The 25,606-nt window shown below is 41.8% G+C and overlaps 1 protein-coding gene across 1 annotated transcript in view; it reads right to left on the minus strand.

Moving 5' to 3' along the window:
• Nucleotides 1–25,606, minus strand: part of PHEX (phosphate regulating endopeptidase X-linked) — a 256,270-nt gene that overhangs the window by 62,047 nt on the left and 168,617 nt on the right. Inside the window, exons 13-14 of the mRNA XM_060183651.1 lie at nt 19,656–19,733; nt 6,220–6,323 (exon numbers count right to left, since the gene is read on the minus strand). Coding sequence (XP_060039634.1) covers nt 6,220–6,323; nt 19,656–19,733 — 182 coding nt within the window. The remainder of the gene's footprint in view (nt 1–6,219; nt 6,324–19,655; nt 19,734–25,606) is intronic.

Consider the following 25,606-nt stretch of genomic DNA (forward strand, 5'->3'; position numbering starts at 1 on the left):
GAATAAATATTTTTTAAAAAGAAGAAAAGGAGATGGGTCCTGAAATTGGTGCAACTCAGAAAGTTCCTACTCATGACCACAGAATGCAAGTTCAGACTTACAGGGATGTAGAGGTTACGTAGGCACCTATGCTGAATATAGGCCCCAGATCAAATTGATGGGGTTTACCGTCAACAATATTTATACACTTTTCCCATATTTAGGAGCTACTCTCTTCCCTGATCCAGCTTTCTAGCCCTTTTTCCAGCCATGACATCATTTCCTCAGACAATAACCTGGGTCCACCTGCATATCAGATGTCAGGCTCAGGCAAAAACTAATGAAGTCATGGGCCTTCTGGAATATAACTAAAACAGACCTACTAACTATTTCCAAAACGGAGACCCCAAATATTCATCTGCAATATTCCAGCCTTTAGGTTCATGATTAGTCAGCAATTTATATGGCTTTATATGTTATCTCTTTTTCAGGCAACAGGTTCCAGATACTACCCTGATGCCAACCGGACTTCCCTGGGGAGATGACCCCACCAATATGTCCTGGAGCTCCTCGTCCCCAGAGCCGTGCCCCACTAGAGAAAGAAGGAGACAGGCTGGGAGTATAGATTGACCTGTCAATGTTCATGTTCATCAGGGAAGCAATTACAGAAGCCAGACCTTCCACCTTTTGCACCCTCTAATGACCCTGGATACATACTCCCAGAGAGTTAAAGAATAGGAAAGCTATCAGGGGAGGGGAGGGGATGCTGAGTTCTGGTGGTAGGAGTTCTACCCCTCTTATCCTATGGTCTTGTCAGTGTTTCCATTTTATAAATAAACAAATAAAATTTTTAAAAAGAGGTGTCTGTTTTCATTTACAGGAAGGAAAAACAACACTTTCACTAAGCCCACAATGTCTGCCTGCACTTCCCCAAAGCATGAATGCAATCTTAGAAAGAGCCAGGGCTGGAAGTCTGGCGGTAGGGCAGCGGGATAAGCACACGTGGCACGAAGCGCAAGGACCGGCATAAGGATCCCAGTTCGAGCCCCTGGCTCTCCACCTGCAGGGGAGTCACTTCACAGGCGGTGAAACAAGTCTGCATGTGTCTATCTTTCTCTCCCCCTCTCTGTCTTCCCCTCTTCCCTACACTTCTCTCTGTCCTAAAAAAGAAAGAAAGAAAGAAAGAAAGAAAGAAAGAAAGAAAGAAAGAAAGAAAGAAAGAAAGAAGAGAGAGCCAGGGCTATCAGAGTCTGACAGCCCACCAGCATTTCCAGATGAAGCCAAAGATGATACATTTAGTGGTTCTTCAATTAGCAACCCAGGCCTCACTCTGCCCACATGAATAATGACATTCTGAAATGGAAGTGTGAATCTGACAGCATCTCCAATATGGAGGAGCCCCCTGACCGAGTCATAAAACTACTGATGAAAGCTTTGGATTACTGCAAAGTCCAAGACAGAGCTTCAAGGACTGGGTGACTCACACAGATCTGGGGCTGCCATACTGTGTGGAGAGACTCACAGGTTTATTGGAAGCCATTACCTGACATCATAGGATTTGAGAAGCTAGTTTTAGAGTCCTAAATTTAAATTTTCTGCTAAACAATTTAAATTGAGAATTAAACAAATGAACTGAGAGATTCTGTGATGAGAGAAGCACAGAGAGTGGAGCAGATGGCTTTAACCCAACTATCTGTCATTTCCAAAAAATTCCAGAGTCTTCCACTTTCTGTTATTGTGCCTTTTGATTGGAGGTGAGAATGTGTAGGAAGTGGTTCAGCTTTAGGCCTTCAACATGGTTAACTGACATTGTAGGTATGTCTTGTAGGAAGGTTTGATGACAGATACCAAGGATGGTCAGACAGAAGCCCCAGTTACAAGGGAGGGGTAATAATCACAGCTTGGGCCAAGGAAGGTTCAAGGCCTAGAGTTTCTTTTAATAGATGCCAGGACATAGCAGGGAGTTGGAAAGAAAAGTAACCAGAACCCCAGAGAGCATTAAAGAACCAGGTAAAGATCTAGAAACCAGGAAGTCAGCTAAGTTTAGAAAGTGGGCCATAAGGGGAAAACTGGGTGACAGAAGCCAGACTATTATGATATGAAAAAGGTCAACAGATCCTATCTACAAAAAATAAAGACAAACTTGTTCAAAACCACCCATTGTTTCAGGACTTTGCAAACTAGTCTAGCAAATGCCACATAAATATACATATTATATATAATATATATCATATATATATTGACTCTCTTAAAAGCTTAGGACAGAAAGAACAGAAGCAACTGGTGGCACAGCTATATACAAATAATATCAAAGGACATAAATTATGGTGATGTTGTGTATGATACAGCAAATCCTAACAAAGGGATTTTTCAAAGTTAACCCAATTGCCAAATAATATGATTATAGCAATAACTATCTACTGATTTCTTAAACCCTAAGACAGCAGGAACCTCCCACCTCCTCTATAGAGCCTATATTTCTCCAGTCCTGGAACCTCTAGATTGGGGCTCATTTTCCTGCATGCTTCTCTCAATTCATACCAAATGATATCACATCTGTTTATCCCAACCTAATCAACACAACGAGTACCACCTAGGTATGCTTCACTTCAGACTGTGTCCAGAGACGTCAGGCATGGAGTATCAACCCTTCAGACTCATTACTCGGGTGAGACCTTTCCTTTCATAGGATTCTCTAATTCCATTCCAGGTGTTTCACTTCCCAATAAAGTCTCAAAACCTAGATATAGACCAGGTCCCATGAGATAAGGCATATGCTCACATGTATCCATAAATTAGGGCAAAATATATACCTGAAAGCAAAAGTACACAATAGTCTACAGTGAGTCAGTATGTAGTTCATAATGAAATAGAGTCTACTTAAACTTAGATACCCTCCTCACCTACTTCCTATTGTACTTCCCTCACTCACTCCCAAGCTATCCTTATCAAAGCAAGAACTACAAAAACTGAATAAGGGCAAGAGACTGGCATACTTTAACAATGACTCTTTAGTCACTATCAGGCCACCCCATCAGCTGGGGCCCTAGTCGGAGAGTCCTGAGATTCCCACACAGACATGATGGGCCTAGACCTCAAATAAATCCCTCTCTCCATTGTTACCAGTCATCTCTATCAGGAACAACAAAATAGACCCCTTTGTGGACCCCCATAGGCTCTTGCCTTCAACTTGGATCAACGATGGTAGACAATGTTCCATCCTCTGATGGGTGGTTAGACAACACATTCTATGCTACACCTTAGGAAGATGGGTCCTGATAATGGGGAAGCTTGGAATGTTTCTACTCATGACCATAGAATGTGAGCTCAGATCTACAGGGATGCAGAGGTCACATAGGCTCCTAAGCTGAGTAGGGGCCCCAGATCACATCAAATCGTTGAGGTTTACAATCAACAGTATCTATACACCTTTCCCATATTGGGGAGCTATTCTCTTCTCTGATCCAGCTTTCTGGTCCTTTTTCCAGCCATAACATCATCTCCCCAGACAATAACTTGGATCCACCTGCATATTAGATTTCAGGCTCAGGCAAAAAAAAAAAAAAAAAAAACTAGTATAGCTATAGGCCCTTTGAAATATAACTAAAGGGGGTTGGGCGGTGGCGCGGTGGGTTAAGCGCATGTGGCGCAGAGCTCAAGGACCGGCGTAAGGATCCTGGTTCGAGCCCCCAGCTCCCCACCTGCAGGGGAGTCGCTTCACAGGCGGTGAAGCAGGTCTGCAGGTGTCTGTCTTTCTCTCCCCCTCTCTGTCTTCCCCTCCTCTCTCCATTTCTCTCTGTCCTATCCAACAATGAACAACATCAACAATGGTAATGGTAATAATAATAACCACAACGAGGCTACAACAACAAGGCAACAAAAGGGGGAAAAAATGGCCTCCAGGAGCAGTAGATTCATGGTGCAGGCACCGAGCCCAGCAATAACACTGGAGGGAAAAAAAAGAAAGAAAAAAAGAAATATAACTAAAATATGCCTACTAGCTATCTACAGAACGGAGACAACCCCCCCCCAACTCTTCATCTGCACTACTCCAGCCTTTAGGTTCATGATTAGTCAACAACTTGTTTGGCTTTATATGTTGACTCTCTTTTTAGCCATCAGGTTCCAGACGCTAGCATGATGCCAACCAGACTTCCCTGGACAGACAACCCCACCAATGTGTCCTGGAGCTCTGATTCCTCAGAACCCTGCCCCACTAGGGAAAGAGAAATGTAGGCTGGGAGTATGTATCACCTGTCAATGTCCATGTTCAACGGAAAAGCAATTACAGAAGCTGGACCTTCCACCTTCTGCATCCCACAATGACCTTGGGTCCATACTCCCAGAGGGATAAAGAATAGAAAAGCTATCAGGGGAGGGGATAGGATACAGAGTTCTGGTAGTGAGAATTGTGTGGAGCTGTACCCCTCTTATCCTATGGTTTTTTTCAGTGTTTCCTTTTTATAAATAAATAATAATAATAAACTATTTTTGAGAAACTGCTGGAGCTTGGGACAAAGTAGAGCAGAAGACTATGGACTTTTGCTCATCACATGTTAGAACTTGAAATTTATCAGCAGGACTGGTGCCTCTACTCTGACTTTACCCCCATGCCTCGCCATCTGTCAAACAAAGAATGAAAAAAAAATTGACCCAGGAAGGCCACCCAGTGGTGGCATCATGCTTTCCTGAGGGGGAACCCTGGGTTCATTCCCTGATGCCACATTATAGAAGAAAGACTTTTCAACAACAATAAAAATGTTGTGTAAGTGAAAAGTATTTTGAAATACCAATCATAAAGCTGATTATGAGTGAGTCTAGATGTTTACTTTTGTAAAAACCTGAAAACTATCAGTATCAATAAGTTCAAACAATTTCTATACTGAGGGCCAAGTGGTGATGCACCTGGTGAGCACATGTTACAATGCACAAGGACACAGGTTTGAGCCCCTAGTCCCCACCTGCATGCAGAAAGCTTTGCAAGTGGCAAGATAGTGTTGCAGGTGTCTCTCTGTCTCACTGCCTCTCTATCACCCCCTTCCCTCTCAATTTTTGCTGTCTCTATCCACTAAATAAATAAATAAAGATAATAGAAATTATAAAAAATGTATTCAAAGAATTAAAGGAAATCTAATATTACAATACAGACAAACGTAGACAAAGACTATAACAAACTAGGCCAAATAAGGAATCAGTGGATTTGATGAAAGATCAATGAAACTTATCTAATGTGAAGAGAATGGAGAAAACAAAAGCAACATTGAAGAAGAAGTAGGTCATAGCAGACAAGAGTCAAAGTATCCACAGGCAAAGCAAAAGTTCATCTGAGCCTGTGCTAAAGAATTTCTCAGTTGTCTCTTATTCATTCATCAGATGGTGGCGGGGTGACACATAGCACCTACAACTCAGAGGAATGATGAGAGAAAGAAACAAGTTACCAAATGCATAATAAGTGTTAGTTGCTATCGTCATCGTGGACAGTTCTAAAGGAAGTCAAGGCAGATCCTGGTACCAAAACTCCCCAGGGAATTTTTCCTACCTGTAGGGAAATCTCCTACTTGCAGCTAGAAGGACAGCACATAAATCATAACTGCTAGTGATGGAAAATAATGGCACTATCATTCTTTGAAAGTCACTGCCTCTACAACTGTCTCCTAATGACCTTATAATTATGAAATTATATCTGCATTTTGTGATTATATATTTTTGTTGTAGTTGTTGTTGTCGTTGTTGAATAGGACAGAGAGAAATGGAGAGAGTAGGGGAAGACAGAGAGGGGGAAGAGTAAGATAGACAGCTGTAGACCTGCTTCACTGCTTGTGAAGTGACCCCCTGCAGGTGGGGAGCCAGGGGCTAGAACTGGGATCCTTACGCCCGTCCTTGTGCTTTGCACCATGTGTGCTTAACCCGCTAGGCAACCACCCGACTCCTATATTTTATTTTTAACTATCTGCTTTTTGAAGATCTTCAAAGGTTTCTACCTGAGTGTGAAATTCTAGAGTAATATACTGTGTGGATGCACATATAGATAACCAGACCTCAATGTGAAGTGAATATTTGCACTCTAATAAGCATTTGGGGGGGTATGTCTTGAAGCCAGGAGTAGCCATAACAATTCAATAAGAGGTGTCAAAATAAAATCCACATTTTATCAAACTGAGATGACTCTGACTTCAGTTCTAGGTACAGACTTCACTCCCCAACTCCTTTATCCACTTCCTTTTTTCCCCTTTTACTCACTCTGTTTTAGGAACTGCTTTCCTCAGCCAGAAAAAATCAGACTGTGCTAAATATTTGCGGGTTTGCAGGACGTTGCCAAAGTAATCAGACTCTGAAAACTTGACCTGAAAAAAACAAAACACAACCTCATTATTCCAAGTGCCAACAGGAAAAATCTCTGAGATGACTTTGGGGGCAACGGTGACATCATGCCTCTCACACTGTGCTTGGCTACCAGGGGTTAACTCAGTATTCACAAAGCCACGACACTTCATGGCAGGGATTTTCTTTTTTAAAATAAAAAGCTCAAAATCAATACGGTTATTTCTGGATCACAGTGAAAAAAAAGAGAAGATGCAATCATTTCCACTGTGCTTCGTTTACCTGATAATTGAAAAATCTCCTTTAACCTTCAGAGAACATGTTCTCTTAGGTTTGAAATTTCTTTGTCTACATGAAGACCTTGATCTTTTTCTGAAATGTGTGCTTTATTTGTCACATAGGTTCTTCTAAGAACAGTCAGTTTAGTCAGCTGAAACCTCATTTAGCTTATAGATGATGACTTAGTCAAATGTTAAAATCCAATTTACTGTAATTGGCATTTGCTCATGAAGGGGAAAAAAGAAAGTGACTCAGAGGCTTATTTTCCACCGTAAGCACAATGAACTCATTAGAATAATTTAATTATTAACAGAATTTATCAGTATTCAGAAATGCTCTGGTCACTAAAAATTAATGAAACTGCAAACCATAGATTATAGCTTCCATGTAGAAAAAAATGGAAGTCAAAGGCTCACAACAATTCTGTGCATTGAAAAAGAGAAACATAACTGATTCTAGAGCTCCTTTTCTTTTTCTTAAAGAGAATGGCGGCCCATTTCATTTCTATATGTATTTTATCTACAAAAAAAGAAAGCTAGCAGTACCTACCTTTAATGCTGTAAAGAATGTGTATATAACAGTACTGAACAAAAGCAAAGGACTCTGGGAGAGGAGAGGAGGGGATGGGAAGGAGGGGCTCTGGATCCTGGTGATGATGGAGAAGGACCTAAGTTAGAGGACAGAGTGTCTTACAGACATCTATTATGGGGAGATGAGAGGTTGTACTTTTGTGCCAACAACTGCACTGTAAAACACTAGCCCCCAATAAAGTGGGGAAAGAAACAAGTCTGTAGTTTGGGGTGATCGCCTAGTGTCTTGACTTTAAAAATGTGGCAAGTAAGGAAAACATATATTTAAATAAGCAGGTCATTTGAATAAGAATAACTACATTCTTAACAGCTGGAATAGTTTTGCAGATTTAAACCATGATACTACTTTAAAGTCTAAGGTCAAAATTGAGCGAACTTCTCCGGCTTCCCACCATGCATGTATATGAAAGCTGCAAGCCCTCCATTACAGACAAGAACATACACCTGTGACTAGACAGTTACGTATTTGTGTTTCTTTCTTTCCTTTTTTTTTTTTAACCAGAGCACTGCTCAGTTCTGGTTTATGATAGTGCAGGGGATTGAACCTGGGACTTTGGAGCCTCAGGCATGAGAGTCTCTTTGCATAACCATTATGCTATCAACCTCCAGCAGTTACAGTGCTGACAGTCACTTCCTTGTTGACCAAAATCTAATTCACATCTATCTTTTCCCTACCATATTGTGAACATCCATTATGTCTGTGGGGCAACTTCTGATAATAATTCACTTTAACAGCCTCTGGGGGGGTGTTGGGGAAGGAATAGGCCAAAATATAAAGGAAATAATAAAATAATTGAGAGCACAGGGAAAAAAGCAGAACTGAAGGTAGAAATTTCTAGCAACATTGTGTTCTACTTGACCAACAAGATACACACATACACACACAAACACACACACACACACACATAAAACCACATATATTTAAATATACCAGAGTACTACTCAGTTTTGGCTTATGGTGGTACAGGGGATTGAACCTAGAACTTTGAAGCCTCAGGCATGAGAGTCTCTTTTCATAACCATTATGCTATCTTCCCCACCCTATATTTCCAGATGCTAGCATGATGCCAACGAGACTTCCCTGGACAGACAACCCCACCAATGTGTCCTGGAGCTCCGATTCCTCAGAACCCTGCCCCACTAGGGAAAGAAAGAGGCAGGCTGGGAGTATGGATCGACCTGTCAATGTCCATGTTCAGTGGGGAAGCAATTACAGAAGCCAGACCTTCCACCTTCTGCATCCCACAATGACCTTGGGTCCATACTCACAGAGGGTTAAAGAATAGGACAGCTATCAAGGGAGACAGTGGGATACAGAGTTCTGGTGGTGGGAACTGTGTGGAGTTGTACCCCTCTTATCCTATGGTTTGTCAGTGTTTCCTTTTTATAAATAAAATATAAAGAAAGAAAGAAAGAAAGAAAGAAAGAAAGAAAGAAAGAAAGAAAGAAAGAAAGGGAAAAAAGAAAAATGCAAGTTGAATTTATCAGATAATTTAAAGTTTTATAGCATGGAAATCAGGGGGACAGATGTAGCACACTCAGTTGAGTGCACACGTTACCAAGCACAAGGACCTGTGTTTGAGCCCCTGCTCCCCACCTATGGGGAAGAACACTTCATGAGCAGTGAAGCAGGTCAGCCTGCAGGTCTCTCTCTGCCTCTCTATCTCCCCAACCCCTCTCAATTTCTCTCTGTTCTATAAAATAAAATAGAAAGAGAGAGAGAGAGAGAGAGAGAGAGAGAGAAAGAAAGAGGAAAAAATGGCCACCAGGAGCAGTGAATTTGTAGTGCCTATCAATAAATAACCATGGTAGCAACCAAAAGATAGAAAGAAAGAAAGAAAGAAAGAAAGAAAGAAAGAAAGAAAGAAAGAAAGAGAAATAATTAAAACATAAAGTGAAAATAAATATAACCAATATAACATATCCATCCATGGATACAGAGCATAAGAAAATTCATGAGAATGTCAAACACTGAGTTCAAGAGAGCCTTTATCTTTTAGGGAAAGAGATAGGCAGGAAGAATGGACATTAGACAAGGGAGAATAAAAATTGCTTGACTTCCTCATTTCTTTCTACACGAGGACCCCTAATTTCATTTGCTCTGTTCCTACCTTTGGATTCCTGTTTATTTAATAATTTGCTTTATATCATACCACCTTTCAGCCACCAAGTTGCAGGCACTACCATGATGCCATCCTGACCTTCCCAGGCAGGTGACCTCACCAATGTGTCCTGGAACCACACCTCTCCAGAGTCCTACCCCACTAGGGAAAGAGAAACAGGCTGAGAGCATATATCCACCTGCCAACATCTATCCACATCCAGCAGAGAAGCAATTACAGAAGCCAGACCTTCCACCTTCTGCACCTCATAAAGAATTCTGCTCCATGCTCCCAGAGGGGACTAAATAATAGGGAAGCTTCCAGTAGAGGGGATGGGATACAGAACTCTGGTGGTGGGAATTATGTGGAATTGTACCCCTGTTATCTTATAATCTTTTTAATTATTATTAAATTACCAATAAAATTATCTTAAAAATTAGAATACCATCCAAAACTTTCCTAAAGAGAAAAAAAAATCCCAAGTCAAACAACAGACAAAATAACCTCTAGGGAAAAGGGAAGGGTGATTGGGGGTTTAGGAGATTGGGGGTTGAGACTGATAGTGGGCAAGGTGTGTTAAAGTGTATTTGGAGGAGGTCTGCAACTGTACCTCTGAGACAAGAGCAAAATTATAAAACAACATTTCCTAAATTAAGAAAACAGTCTTTTTAAACACAACTTCATATAAATATGGTCCAAGCATGGCCATTAAAGTAATCAAGGGGAGTGAAGCTCAGAGGCGAGTAATTACAATTTGCCAACAACTTATCTCTGTTTAAAAGGACACCTTGTATGCTACTCTAATGATTACATTGAGAATATTTGCTGTTTCTTGCCCTGGTTTAATTGATCTAGTCCATTTACTTAATGGAGATCACAGGGGACAGGGGACGGATTTTACTTCTTACACTGAAGCAGGTTAAGTGTTTAGGGGTCAGGAGGAGTCAGCCACTGCTACCCACTTATGAGAGCCAATAAACAGAGCAAAAGAGATTATGGAACTTGACAAAGCCACTCAAGCCCATATCACTAGGCCCCTACATCAATGTTTTTTCAGAAAACTAGTGATTCAACAGAATGAGTACAGCAACAAGGAAGAAGGAGAAGACAAAAAGTACAGGTAGGAGGAGAGCAGTGATTAAACAAATCACTGGTACAGTTTGCTCAACCCAACAGAGATACTAAGATAATGGTAGTGAAGGCTACGGAAGACAGGGCTAACACGAGATACCAACTGTAATGGGTCAATTCGCAAACTTCATGTAAGCATCAACTACAGTGACACAAATCCAAAAAGACAAAATAACACACCGACACAGAAGAAGCTATGATGATGTTCAGGGGTGAATGTTAATGGGTGCCTTTTCTTTCCGTTTCTCTAGTTTCCAAAATTTCTACCATTTGATCCTATGCTCCACATTTCAAATGTTTCAGTAGGCCCCTGACCAAGGTAGGAAAACCAGCAACCACTAAGAAAGGTCCACTATTGTGGGGACAGCAACAAAACTGAAAGCACATGGATATTCCAAAAGCCACTTGTAATCTTCATGACAAACTGCTTAAACTCTGCAAGGGGCAATACTTGGCTCAAACGTCTCTTGTCCTCTGTGTTACTAGTGAAAATGTGGGTCAAGTTGATAATGACTTTCAATTTCAGCTCCTGACTTTTCAGTTGAGTGACCTATGGGGAACTAATTGGTGCTCTCATGACCGTTGTTTCCTAGGAATAGCTGTCCAAGTCATACCATTTATGAGAATCTGGGTTCTTCTTCTGTCCTGGATGCTAAACACAAAAGTGACAGACTAGATGGAAGAATAATGTTATAAACCTTCCCTCACCCCACTTCAGAGGTGAGAAACAGACTTGAAAGGACGAGATGAGGTAATGTGTCTAATTTCTCTGTAGGCTCAGTAAGAACAGGCTGATAAGATAGTATACAAGCCAATCAGAAGTATAGGCTATAGAACATTTTTTTGCCTCAAGGGTTATTGCTGGGGCTCAGTGCCTGCACTATGAATCCACTGTTCCTGGAGGCTAATTTTTCCCTTTTATTGCCTTTGTTGTTTATTGTTGTTGTTGTTGTTACTATTGCTGTCACTGTTGTTGTATAGGACAGAAAGAAATCAAAAGAGGAGGGAAAGACATAGAAGGGGAGAGAAAGATAGACACCTGCAAACCTGCTTCACTGCCTGTGAAGCAACCCCCCTGCAGGTGGGGAGGTGGGAGCTTGAACCGGGATCCCTACGCCAGTCCTTATGCTTTGCACCATGTGCATTTAACCCACTGCGCTAACTATAGAACCTGGCCCCCTATAGAACTTTTTAAGTCAAATCTACTTAAAGACACTTAAAGCTATATTCAAATATCTCTAAAAAATATTTTATTGCACCAAAAATGAAATATTGCATGAAAGTAAAAGACCCTGGGGTGGGTGAGGGAGGAGAGTACAGGAACTGGAAAAGGATAACAGAGAACCTAGTGGGGGTTGTATTGTTATGTGGAAAACAGAAATGTTGTGCATGTACAAATTATTGTATTTACTGTCGAATGTAAAACATTAATCCCCCAATAAAGGAAAAATAAATTTAAAAGAAGAAAATAGTTTACTGCTAGGCCCTCAAGAGCTTCTGAATGTTTTCTGGAATCCACATTCTATGTCTACATCTTCCATTACATAAGCAGCAAAGTAATATGCAAGGTTGTTGTGTTCAGATAGCTAAGCTCATATGTCGTATATATGTGTCAACATATTTACATGCAGGAGTGTGATCAAAATGTTTAATCACTTACATGCATGGCACAACATGGAAAAGGAAATCCCCACAGGAGGTCACCTAAGGATGACTCTGTGGAAGAGTCAACGAAATTACTAGCCAAGACCCAGACAGAACCAGAAGCCCTGCCATCACTGGGGAGGTCTTGGTCTGTTCTGACCAGTGGCACACTCAAGATGGAAGCCAATATGGGGGACTTACAGAGAGCTGACTGGCAGGAGGTAAGCATCTAGGAGCTCTGCTCCAAGACCCAGTCTTAGCACTCCAGGATCATGGAGGCCAAAGCACTTGAGAGAGCCGAGGGCAATGTTTTATTTATCTATTTAGCCAAAGTATAGATTTCAACGTCTTAATCACTTGTCTTTGAGGAGCATAACCTAAGTAGCATCTCACTCTTTTCATTGCAGCAGCAGCACCCTCTGTCATTTACAAATGTGTAGAACACACACACACGCACACGCACACACACACACACACATGAGTTTCACTGGCTGGAGCAGACCAAGATCCAACCCATAGGAGACAGCATGTGCTCACTTAATAGTTGTAAATTTCTATATTCATACAAATATGCAATACCTGTGTGTATCACTCACCAAACACATTGATCTTCTCTGGTAAATTACCCTGATCCAATTCTAAGTGAATGGGAGGTCAGTGTGATTCTGACTTTGGCCTCTACTGTGAATCCTCCACTGCCTTTCACAAGAAGGAGAGAAGCACTTAACTGGGCCCATAATTTACCCACTGTCTCTCAGCCCCATGCCCACCATTGTGTTCTATACTGGTGGGGCTCTGACCTGAAGATGGCTTCCTAGGCTATACTGCCACCTGGCTTCGTGCCAATAGGAAGCACTGCAGGAAATCAAATGGCAAAACTAGAAAGGGTCCTCTATTCTCTCACATTCGTTCTCAGTTTTCTCTCTCATAATGAGTCTGGAACAATCTTTGGTCCCTTCCCAGCAGTCCCTCCTCTACTCTCCTAAGGGGAAGCACCACTGCCTCCTCTCTTTTGTGTCTCTCCACATGAAGTAGTACACCTGCTGCTTCTGGAAGTTATCACACACACCCCCATTTTCTGCCTTCCAACCCTTTCCTGCATTAACTCTCTCTTTAAAGTATAGAGTGTGGGGCCAAAAAAATAGCTCAACTGAATAATGTGATGTTTTGTCATGTGCATGACCCAGGATTGAACTTGGTTCCCACTGCATTAGAAGAAGCTTTGATGTTGTGGTCTCTTGGTCTCCCTCTCCCTCTCCCTCTCTCTCTCTCTCTCTCTACCTGTAGAAGTCATCCTGAACTGGTGAAGCCCCAACAACAGCAGGCAGAAAGAAAGAAAAAGAGAGAGAGGAGAGAGGAAGGGAGGATGGTTAGAAGGGGAAGAAGAAAGGAAAGAATCCTAGTGTTTTTGACTTTCTGGACTGATATAAGAGTTTTCCTCAAATTATAATCAACTCGTGGGCCTGCTTCTATGGAGGGTCAATAAAGGAGCATTTTATTCAGCTGGTTTGGACATGGGCTGATGCCTATTGACTTTGGCTAATGAGTAGGCTTTTCTACATGTGGCTGCTGGCTCACATAAAGGGCTCTGCTTTTCTTCTTTCTCTATTCAACAACTTAAAAAAGACTGTTCTTCAGAAATATCTTATTGGTTATCTGTTTACATTGTCTTCCTCAAATGATAGAGAAGGAAGGAGAGAAAGAGAGAGAGAGAGAATTTTCTCTAATTCTTTACATTTGTCTCACAGTTCAAATATTTTTTTAATATTTGATTTCAATGAGAGAATAAGAGAGACAGACACACAGAGAAAGACTAGAGCACTTCTCAACTTTGGTGGTGCTGGGGATTAAACCAGGAACCTTGGAACCTCAGGCATGGAAGTCTTTCATATAACCATTGTACTGCCTCCCCAGCCCTCATAATTATTTTCTATTTGCTATTATCTCCACATGAGCCCAACTTTCAGTTCTCAGCCTCTCTCCTTAACCTTCATCTGGCCCACTGCCCAACCTCCAACCGCTTTCCTTATGCGTGTCTGATGAATCATATCACATCAAGCGCTCTGCTTTTCACTAGGAAAAGCCCTGCATGCTCAGAGATTCCCAGCAGTTTCTCTCTGGCCCCATAGCAGTCCTTATCTACAGGTTCCTCCTAACTGAAAGCGCAGTCCCATTGTGTGTCAGTGATACTTTGGTCCTTTTGCTATTAACCACAGTGACACTACCCTATCTGTCACATCAAGCCTCCTTTATAGATTTTTCAAGCTGAGTTTGATTCATTTTCTCTATCAGTTTTGGAGTACAAATGCATTTTTATTTCATGTATCTGCCTGTCTTTAAAACTGTTAGAAGCTCTTGGGTGTAACTGTGTCTGTTTGGCCATGAATCAAATAAAAGCCATTTCTTCACAAAAGTGCTTCACAAATCTTGGTGTCTCATGGCTTTGGTTCAGGCCCTGGAGAAATGAAGGAGCAGACTCAATGCTGCAGCTGTTCTGACATCTGCTTGCTTTCACAAAAGATAGTGTACTCAGTGAGCCCTTAAACGCTGGGCACCCACTTTATATAGCAGCAGGCTGCCAACCGAACTTAAGCAAATATTCTGAGTGAGTCCTGAATGCTACTGGGTCGTCAAAAAAGTCACGACACATTCTCACATAGAAAAACATAGAATAAATGTGGGTGGGGGTAGATAGCATGATGGTTATGTCTGAGGCTCTGAAATCCCAGGTTCAATCCCCGGCACCACCATAAGCCAAAACTGAGTAGTGCTCTGGTAAAAAGGAAGGAAGGAAGGAAAAAAAGAAAACATAGAATAAATGTGCCCTGGCTTTTCCAACAGCCCAATAGCTTATTTGATTAAAGCTTGAGGCCATTTCCTCTGTAGAGACCTTTAAATCAATTGAAGGGAGCTGTATGTTGCATGAGCTAACGCAGAATGATTTTCCAGCCCTGAACCATTCACAATCACCAGTGTGAATTGAGTGTGTCATAACTAACGCTTACATGGAACTGACTTCGTTCCAGGGCCAGTTGTGAAATCTATGAAGATGTTGACTTGGCTAAGTTTTTTTTTTTAATCTGTATATAAGAAGGTAGGTTATAGAGCTTGGGAAGATGGCAAAGCATCATTAGTTTTCTCCACAGCAAACAGATCACTACTTTGGAAAGCCATATGTTGAAAACTAATGGATAAACTTTCCAACTAAAGCTTTCTCTCACTTTTGAATAGTCTTGTAAAATTCCTTTTCTTTTATTTACTTCATTTATTTATTTTTAGATATAGAAAGACAAAGAGTGAAAGAGACCTCTAGACCAAAGCTTCCTTCAATGTAGTGGATGTTGAGCTTGAACCTGGGTCATGTAGATGGCAAAGCAGCACACTACCCAAATGACTTATTTTGCCAGCCCATAATCTTATAAAATTCTGATGTTCGTATAGAGAAGTAGGACTGTTTTCTGATGCACCCCTGTCAACCCACAACTTTAGGAAAGAATTAGACCTCAGAGTAGCAACTATTTAAACAATCCCTCAAAGCTACTTTTTTTTTTAAAGAAAATCTAGTAAATGGTTTTTAAAAAATGGGCTTTTTGTGAGGAGGAAACGTTCTCTAGTAGAACTATTTCAGAGAGATGCAAATAAAGACAACATTGAGATACCACCTCACTCCTGTGAGAATGGCATACATCAAAAAGGACAGCAGCAACAAATGTTGGAGAGGCTGTGGGGACAGAGGAACCTTTCTACACTGCTGGTGGGAATGTAAATTGGTCCAGACTCTCTGGACAGCAGTCTGGAGAACTCTCACAAGGCTAGACATAGACCTTCCATATAACCCAGTAATTCCTCTCCTGGGGATATACCCCAAGGATTCCATAATGCCCAACCAAAAAGACACGTGTACATCTACGTTCATAGCAGCACAATTCATAATAGCTAAAACCCGGAAGGAACCCAGGTGCCCAACAGCAGATGAGTGGCTGAGAAAGCTATGGTACATATACACAATGGAATACTATGCAGCTATTAAGAACAATGAGCCCACCTTATCTGACCCATCTTGGACAGAGCTAGAAGGAATTATGTTAAGTCAGCTAAGTCAGAAAGATAAAGATGAGTATGGGATGTCCCCACTCATCAACAGAAGTTGAGAAAGAAGAACAGAAAGGGAAACTAAAAGCAGGATCTGATTAAATTGAGAGCAGGGCACCAATGTAAAAACCCTGTGGTGAAGGGGAGGGTGGCCATTGGGATTCTCGGCACGGCAGGGGGTGGGGGGCGGGGGTGGGTGGTGGGGATGGGACACAGTCTTCTGTTGGTGGGAGTGGTGTTTATGTACAATCCTATTAAAGTGTAAACATTATATAAACCACTATTTAATTAATATGAGAGGCAAAAAACTGATGATATGTCTAGAACTTCTTAAAACACAGACTGAGTCTTTTTAATACATAGGCTGAGTCTTTGATATGTTCTCTCCCAAAAGCCTAGACCAGGGAGAAAAGAAGCAACCGATAGAACAGCTATATACAAGATGCTGGGTACTATACCCCAAACCCTATCAAAGGGACTTTCCAAAGTTAACCCTATCACCAAATAATGTGATGACAACAATAACTATGCATTGTCTTCTTGAACCCTAAGACAACAGGAACCTCACATTTCCACTATAGAGCCTATATTTCCCCCAGTCCTGGAACCTTAGGGTGGGGCCCACTTTTCTGCATGCTGCTCTCAATTCAAATCAAATAATATTGCATCCGCAGATCACAACCTAATCAACACAACGAGTGCCACCCCAGCATGCTTCACTTCCGACTGTGACCAGAGACTTCAGACATGGAATGACAACCCTTCAGCTTCATCACTCGGGTGAGACCTTTCCTTTCATAGTATTCTCTAATTCCATTCCAGGTGTTCCACTCCCCAATAAAGTCCCCAAACCTAGATATAGCCCAGGTCCCCTGAGATAAGAGCATAGGTTCACCTGTGCCCATAAACTAGGGGGAAAATATATACCTGAAAGCAGAAGTATACAAGAGCATGCAGGGAATACCCCCAACATTTCATCTGCACTATTACAGTCTTTAGGTGCATGATTGTTCAACAATTTGTTTGGCTTTGTATGTTAACTCTCTTTTCAGCCACCAGGTTCTGGATGCCAGCGAGATGCTGACCAGACTTCCCTGGACAGACGACCCCATCAATGTGTACTGGAGCTCCACTTCCTCAGAGGCCCACCCTACTAGGGAAAGAGAGAGACAGACTAGGAGTATGGATCGACCAGTCAACGCCCATGTTCAGCGGGGAAGCAATTACAGAAGCCAGACCTTCCACCCTCTGCAACCCACAACGACCCTGGATCCATACTCCCAGAGAGATAGAGAATGGGAAGGCTATCAGGGGAGGGGGTGGGATGTGGAGATCGGGTTATGGGAATTGTGCAGAACTGTACCCCTCTTATTCTATGGTTTTGTTAATGTCTCGTTTCTTAAATAAAAAATATATATGAAACAAACAAACAAAAAAAGAATTTGTATGAGTGATTTACAATACTATATGATAATAGGGGTACAATTCTACACCATTCCCACCACCAAAGCTCTGTGGCCCAACCATCCTCCAACAATAACCACCATAGTTCTTCCAAGATCATAAATATGAATATATAGAGAGATAGATAGATATTCTTGTTGTTTGTTTGCCACCAGGGTTATCACTGGGGCTTGGTGGCAATACTACAAAATCCATCACTCCTGGAAAAAGGAAGGACATTCAGAAGTAGTAATAGGTATAGGTGTGACTTGGAAAGGAAGAGAAGATGGGACCATGGGGGGGGAATGAGAAAATACATATAAATACAGATACTTATAAAAATAATAGTCAACTCATATCTGTGACCTTGGGAGAACTACTGTAGCTTCCAATGGAAGGAATGAGGATACAGGTGTTGGGAATGGTGTGGAATTATAATCCTGTTATCTTAAAACTTTGTAAATTAACATTAAGTCAATAGTAAAATTAAAATAAATGAAAAAAATCCATCACTCTTGGCAGCCATTCCCCTCTTTTGTTTTTATTATAACAGAGAAAGTGAGAGAAGATGAGAGAGAGAGAGAGACAGAGAGAGAGAAAGGGAGAGGGAGAGGGAGAGGGAGAGAGAGAGAAATACAGAAACACTTGCAGACCTACCTCACCACTTATGAAGCATCCCCCTGTAAATGGGGAGTGGGGCCTTGAACCAGGATACTTGCACACTGTAATGTGTGCGTTCAACAGGGTGAGCCACTGCCTGGCACCCCATTTTTCTCTTTTCAAGTTCCTGTGTTTCAGTTCTTTATATTCCACATATAAGTGAAATCATCCCATAGTTGCCCTTCACTTCCCTTACTAAGCACAATCACCACCAGTTCCATTCATTTTGCCCCATCCTAAAGGATACAGTATAGTCTTTAACTGCTGAGTAGCACTCCAATAAGTAGATGCCCTATGATTTTTTTTTTATTTATAAGAGTCAAATGAGTGGTTTTTATTTCATTGTTAAAGGCTTTTCCCTCTAGCTCTAAGAATCCTCATAGGGTTCCCCACCCCCGATAGTTTAAACTTTTAATCAGGAAAATGACAAGACATGCACCAGAGAAGTATGTGAGCCACTGGAGCAAAGATGGATGACCCCTGTGAGTCTGTTTTTATTTACTTCTAAGGCCCCACCTTCACATCCTATCTAAGCCACACCTACCCCTATCACAACTTCTGGGTGTCTTTCCAATTTAGTCTTCCTTCTCAGGTAAGGGGGGTGGGACCTGACTTCCTCGGGTGTTCTTCAAATTCTCTTCCCTCTCTGTGATACAGCAAAAACAAAAGTTCCTGATCACACAAGTGCAGGTTCCTGGTGGGACTGGGTTTCAGAGCCCTCTGGTCACCTTCCCCTACCATTCCCTCCTCTGGGAGTATGGACCAAATTTCTTTTGGGGGTGCAAAAGGAAGGAATTCTACCTCATCAGAGCTATTTTAGGAGAGGAAAGAGCAGTGGTGGGTTAGAAAGGCTCTAAAGGATAAATCTACTGTAAAATATGTGTCTCAAATATGAAATAAAAGAGAAGTATTACAAAGCTCCATCAGTAACTTATTGCAAACATATCGTCCAAGTCACAATAAATTATGGAGTCATATGTATATGTACTTGATTTGCCAAAACACTTCTAAAGCTTAATGAAGTCAACTCCCAGCAGTCAGATGTATTACTAGTCATTCAATAGGAATGAAGCACATAAAGACTGTTTAATAATAAGCTTCATGGGTTGGCCATTAGAACATGCCCACTAACTGTAAACATCTCACTTTGCTGAATTCTTCCCTTAATGATGACACTAGACCAAATCCAGGATCATTTTGTTTTATGGGATTCACTCAGCTATGCTTCCTTTCTGCCACTCTCTTTAATGTGAATCAACTTTAAATCTTATGATTCACTTGGTCTATTGAGGCTTGTATCTAGCCAAGTAATGAATCAAAAGTTGGTGCTTTCTGGCACCACCAGATTTAATTGCTTGGACTTCGGTTAGAGGAAAGGCATGAGGCCAGTATATATAGTGAATTTAACACTTACTGCTTTAAGGTCTTCATTAACATGAGTATCATTCATTATAAACTCAGGATAGCCAACTTTTGCCAAAACAGCTCTTGCCTGTAAAAAGGAGAAAGAAAAATGATGTCAGAGATTCAGCACTTAAACTAGATGTAAGAAGGCAGCAATCATCTAAAAACTCCATTTACTAAATATCTAGTGTGCAATCTACTGCATAAAAAAATAAAGTCAACCCCTGTCCTCATTAAACTAAAATAAATTTAATGCAGCAAATCACTGTAAAGTACAAAATACACAAAAGGGTCTTTTTATTTGTGATTAACAGTGTCTTACAAGACTGTATGATTACAGGGTGTACTTCTACACCACACCCACCACCCAAGTTCTGTGTCTTCACCTTCCCACCTCTTCTCCCACTTTGCACAAACTCAGAAATAGTCTGTTTGCTTCTGGGTGGTTTTTTTTTTTTTTTTTTGCAAGTTCATGTATATCAGTTCTCTAGATTCCATATATGAGTGAAACCATTTGGTAGTTGTCTTTCGTCTCTTATTTCACTAAGCATAATCACCTCCAGATCCATCCAAAGGACACATCATCTTTTTTGATTGTAGAGTAGTATTCCATGGAGTATACACCCCATAACTTCTTTATCCAGTCATCTGTTGGTGGGCATTTTAGCTGCTTCCACTATTTGGCTACTGTGAATAATGCTATGAACGTAGGGGTGCATATGTTCCTTCGGATTAGTTGAGTGTCCTTTGGGTAAGTTCCTAAGAGTGGCATTGCTGGATCATACAGTCATTCCATTTTTATTTGTTGAAGGACTCTCCATACAGTCTTTGAAAGGGGCTGTACCAGTTTGCATTTCCATCAACAGTGGATCAGAGACCCTTTTTCTCCACAACCTCACCAACACCTGTCTTGTCCTGTTTTGTTGATGTAGACTACTCTCACAGGTGCAAGATGAAATCTCAGCATACACCAAAGTTTTAATGGAAATAGACAATACTGTTACCCAAATCCAGAGGCCAGACTATACTCTTGTGGAGAAAATATTTAATAGAGACAGTGACCAAACCTAACTATCAATAATGGTTAGGGCTTCAAAATGCACAGCTGAGAGGAAGACCATTCCAAAAGTGGAAGGAATAGGGACAAAGACAGGAGGACAGGGAACACAAGCATGTGAGAGAGATGGCAGTGAGTAGTGGCTCTTGCTGGACTAGAAAATGCACGAAGTACCACTGGTCACTTCCATCAGGAATACCAGCATAAGCCCTCATGGGCCTCTTCAGGGCCTTGCACTCCCTATAAAGCAGCAATGGCAGGGACTGCCCCACTTTCCGAAGGGAGGCTGGGTCGTCCTATCCTGCCACTGAAGGAAGACTGGTTCTGAAATGAGTGCAGCCAAGAATGTTCCCAGCTGTGACCATAAACTGCGAGCTCAGACTGATAGGGATTGAGGTTACACAGGCTCCTGTGCTAAATATGAATATGTATAGGCCCTGGGTCAAGTGGATGGGGAAAACCGTTAATTTTATTGATAAATTTTCTTCTTCAAGTTTGGGAGCCACTCCCTGCCCTAATCCAACTTTCTAGCCCTATTCTCAACTCTGACACCATCTTCCCAGACAATATTTTTGTCCAACTCCATGTTATCTATCAAATTCGAGCAAAAACTATGAAAGTCATTGGCCCCTAGGAACATACCTAAAATAGACTTCCTAGCTTCTTTCCACCATAAAATCCTTATTCTCACCTGCTCTATTTCTAGTTTTTGTTTCCTGTTCATTAAGCATTTTGTCCTACTTTATACCATGCCGCCTTTTATCCACCAAGCTGCAGATGCTATTGTGATTACATCCTGACTTCCCTGGGCAGATGAACTCACCAATATTCTCTGGAGCCCCACCTCTCCAAATCCCTACCCCACTAGAGAAAGATAAAAACAGGATGGGAGGATGGATCCACTTGCCAATGCCCATGTCCAGTGGAGAAGCAGTTACAAAAGCCAGAACTACCACCTTATGCACCCCCAAAAAATTGGTCCATATTCCCAGTGGTGGAGAAGTGATAGGGAAGATGACCAGAGGTCTCTGAACTCCAAGTCCATAGACCTGGAGAGAGGAGAGAAAAAAAGGGGGGGATGACATTCCAAAGTAGTAATAGGTGTAGGTGTGACTTGAAAAAAAAGAGAGGATGGGACCATGGGGAAAATGGGAAAATATATACAAATACAGACAGATGGGTGTGGAAATAATAGTCAACACTACCTGCAACTTTGGAAGAACCACTGTAGATTCAATTGGAGGGGTTGGGGATACATAACTCTGATTGTAATTTTGCAAATCAATATTAAATCACTAGTAAGTTTAAAAAAAAAAAGTACATGGTGCAGACTGGTAAACCAGAGTGGGGTTCAGTTAACTCTCTTTTAACTAAAAGAAGCCAGCCGGTGGCTCACACAGTAGAGTTCATATGTTCCCATGAACCAGGATTCGGGTTTGAGCCTAAGGCCACCACATGGGAGCACCTGAAGGGGTGGGCTTCACAAGTAGTTCTATGGTATCTCTCCCCTTCTCTCTGCCTCCACTGAGAGCAGTAGAGTCATACAGATACTGAGTCCCAGCCACAACCATGGTGGGAAAGGAAGGAAGGAAGAGAGGAAGGGAGGGAGGGAGGGAGGGAGAGAGGAAGGAAGGAAGGAAGGAAGGAAGGAAGGAAGGAAAGAAGGAAGGAAGGAAGGAAAAAAGAAAGATGAGAGAGAGAGAGAAGAAAAAGAAATAAAAGAAAAGAAAATTGAATATTCATACCAAACACCTTGAGCCATACAGCATTGTGAAAGATGACCAGGACACCAAAAAGATTGGAGATAATCCTAACCATCCCTCTTAGAGATACTCTGATTGTTGCCTTTGTTTTGTAGTACATAAGGAATATTTTTCAAAAATGGCAGAGACAAAATGCATACAAAGGAAAGGCCTTCACAATAGGGATCTTTATTCACAATAGCAAAAACCTGGAAACAATCGAAACGCCCTTTAACAGATGGCATAATACTCAGAGTATTATGCAACAATAAAAAGGAATGATATTGTGTTCTTTAGGACAAAGTGGATGAAATTGGAGAAGATTATGCTCAGTGAAGCAAATAAAGAGGTGAAGGACAACTACCGAATGGTTTCACTTACATGCAGAATATGAAGGACAATCGAATATATAAATCTGAAAAAAAAGTCAACCTATTTTTCAAGACTGGGTGGTTATCTATGGGGGTGGGGATGGGGACAAAGATATTTGGTGATGGGAGTGGTGGAAAAGAAAGAAAGAAAGAAAGAAAGAAAGGGAGGAAGGAAGAGAGAAAGAAAGACTTCACAATAGGGATCATGGGAAGAAGGGGGTGGCAATACAGCAGTAAACCCAATCTGGTCTCCCATTACCAACTGTTTTTACAAATAAAGTTTTATTGGGATACTGCCATGCCCATTCATTGGCATGCAACCTATGACTGCTTTTGTGCTACAAGATGGTAGTGCTGAGTAGTTGGGATAGAAACCTTGTGCCCCCTCCCCAAAGCATTATTTACTCTCTGCTCCTTTGCACCATACTCTCTATAGGGACATGAATACTCTATACTCCATATACTCCATACTCTATAGGGACATGAATACTCTATACTCCATATACTCCATACTCTATAGGGACATGAATACTCTATACTCCATATACGCCATACTCTATAGGGACATGAATACTCTATACTCCATATACGCCATACTCTATAGGGACATGAAAATCTCTCTCTCTTCTGCCCAGATTCTGGGACTCTCTACTCTCTTCTCTCTTCTCTCTCTCTCTCTCTCTCTCTGTCTCACACAAACACACTATGCTAAGAGTAACTGCCCAGCTCCCCCTGGAGTCTCTTTTATCACTTCTGCATACCTCTTAGCACCTCTGTCCTGTTCTTTTCTTTTTTTATATCAATTTTTTGTATCATATAGCACTTTTAATTTTTTGAGAAAACTTCATATTGTCTTTCTAGTGCTTGCAACAATTTACATTTTTATTTAATTATTTATTTATTTATATAAAGGAAACTGACAAAACCACAGGATAAGAGGGGTACAACTCCACACAATTCCCACCACCAGAACTCCATATCCCATCCCCTCCCCTGATAGCTTTCCTATTCCTTAACCCTCTGGGAGTATGGGCCCAAGGTCATTGTGGGATGCAGAAGGTGGAAGGTCTGGCTTCTGTAATTGCTTCCCCTCTGAACATGGGCGTTGACAGGTCGATCCATACTCCCAGCCTGCCTCTCTCTTTCCCTAGTGGGGCGGGGCCCTGGGGAAGTGGGGCTCCAGGACACATTGGTGGGGTTGTCTGTCCAGGGAAGTCTGGTTGGCATCATGATAGCTGAATATGGACCCCAGATCAGATCAGGTCAAACCAATGGGGTTTATAGTCAACAATATTTATACAGCTTTCCCATATCTGGGAGCTACTCTCTTCCCTGATCCAGCTTTCTGGTCCTTTTTCCAACCATGACATCATCTCCCCAGACAATAACTTGGATCCACCTGCATATCAGATTTCACGCTCAGGGGGGAAAAAAACTAGTATAGGACTGGCCCTTTGGAATATAACTAAAATATGCCTACTAGCTATCTACAGAACGGAGACACCCCCCCCCCAACTCTTAATCTGCACTACTCCAGCCTTTAGGTTCATGATTAGTCAATAACTTGTCTGGCTTTATATGTTAACTCTCTTTTCAGCCACCAGGATTCAGACGTTCTGAAAGGGAGAGAGACAAAGAGACACCTGCAGTCCTGCTGCACCACTTGTGGAACCTTCCCCCTGCAGGTGGGCACCAGGGGCTTGAACCTGGGGATTTGCCCACTGTAATGTGTGCACTTAACCAGGTGAGCCCTCTCTATCTTCCCCTTTCCCTCTCAATTTCTCTCTGTCCTATAAAAAAAAATGGTCACAGGAGCAGTGGATTTGTACTGCAGGCACTGAGCCCCAGTGATAACCTGGTGACAAAAAGAAAATATTTTCTACTTGGGGCTAGGAGACAATCCACTGGGTAAAACATATACCTTGTTCAGCATGAAAACCTGAGGTTGAGTCCCAGCACCACACAGAAGCACCATGAATGGAACCAGGTAAGCTCCCTTGATGTTGAAGCAGTGCTGTGGTGTCTCTCCCTGCTCCTCAAACAGTAAATTAAGAACAGAAATTTCTTTTCTTTTCCAGGGAGGTCTGCCAGAGGTGCATAAAATCTATGAGATTCAGATTAGAGTGTCCATCGAAGTTTCGTTGGAGCACTGCCATTCAGTGATCCTCAAACAGTAAATTAAGAACAGAAATTTCTTTTCTTTTCCAGGGAGGTCTGCCAGAGGTGCTGTGCATGTTCAAGACCCTGAATTCATTTCTTGATGCCACATTAAAAAAGCTTTCGCTTTTTGGTCACCCAGTCACTGTGGCAACTAATCAACTCTACCATTCAGACTGGGGAAGCAGCCTCAGACAGCACATCACTGAATGGCAGTGCTCCAACGAAACTTCGATGGACACTCTAATCTGAATCTCATAGATTTTATGCTTTGTGATAAACTCTTTATCTTTGGGGTACACCTCAGTTAGAGGTGAGAGTGTGCTACAGGCAGCTATCATGGCAAGATGAGAAACTGTACCCATGTGCCACAACTGTACTAGAGGCCATTAGTCTCCCAATCATAAATAAATCAATAAATACCATTTTAGAATGCAAACTCCTCTCACGACCTACTATGGGTCATACCAAACCAGGAAGTGGCTTCCTGGGGTGGTAGAGTTCATTCAGTAAAGACAGACTGCTCAGTGAGTTCCCTCTGTTCATGGTACAGGACCTTGTCAAGACTACGTGCCTGATATGCTTGCCAATTCTAATGCAATGGTGAATGGGGGGCTTGGGTGTGTCCATGACC

This window comes from Erinaceus europaeus, chromosome X (genome assembly GCF_950295315.1).
Source record: "Erinaceus europaeus chromosome X, mEriEur2.1, whole genome shotgun sequence".
Lineage (NCBI taxonomy): Eukaryota > Metazoa > Chordata > Mammalia > Eulipotyphla > Erinaceidae > Erinaceus > Erinaceus europaeus.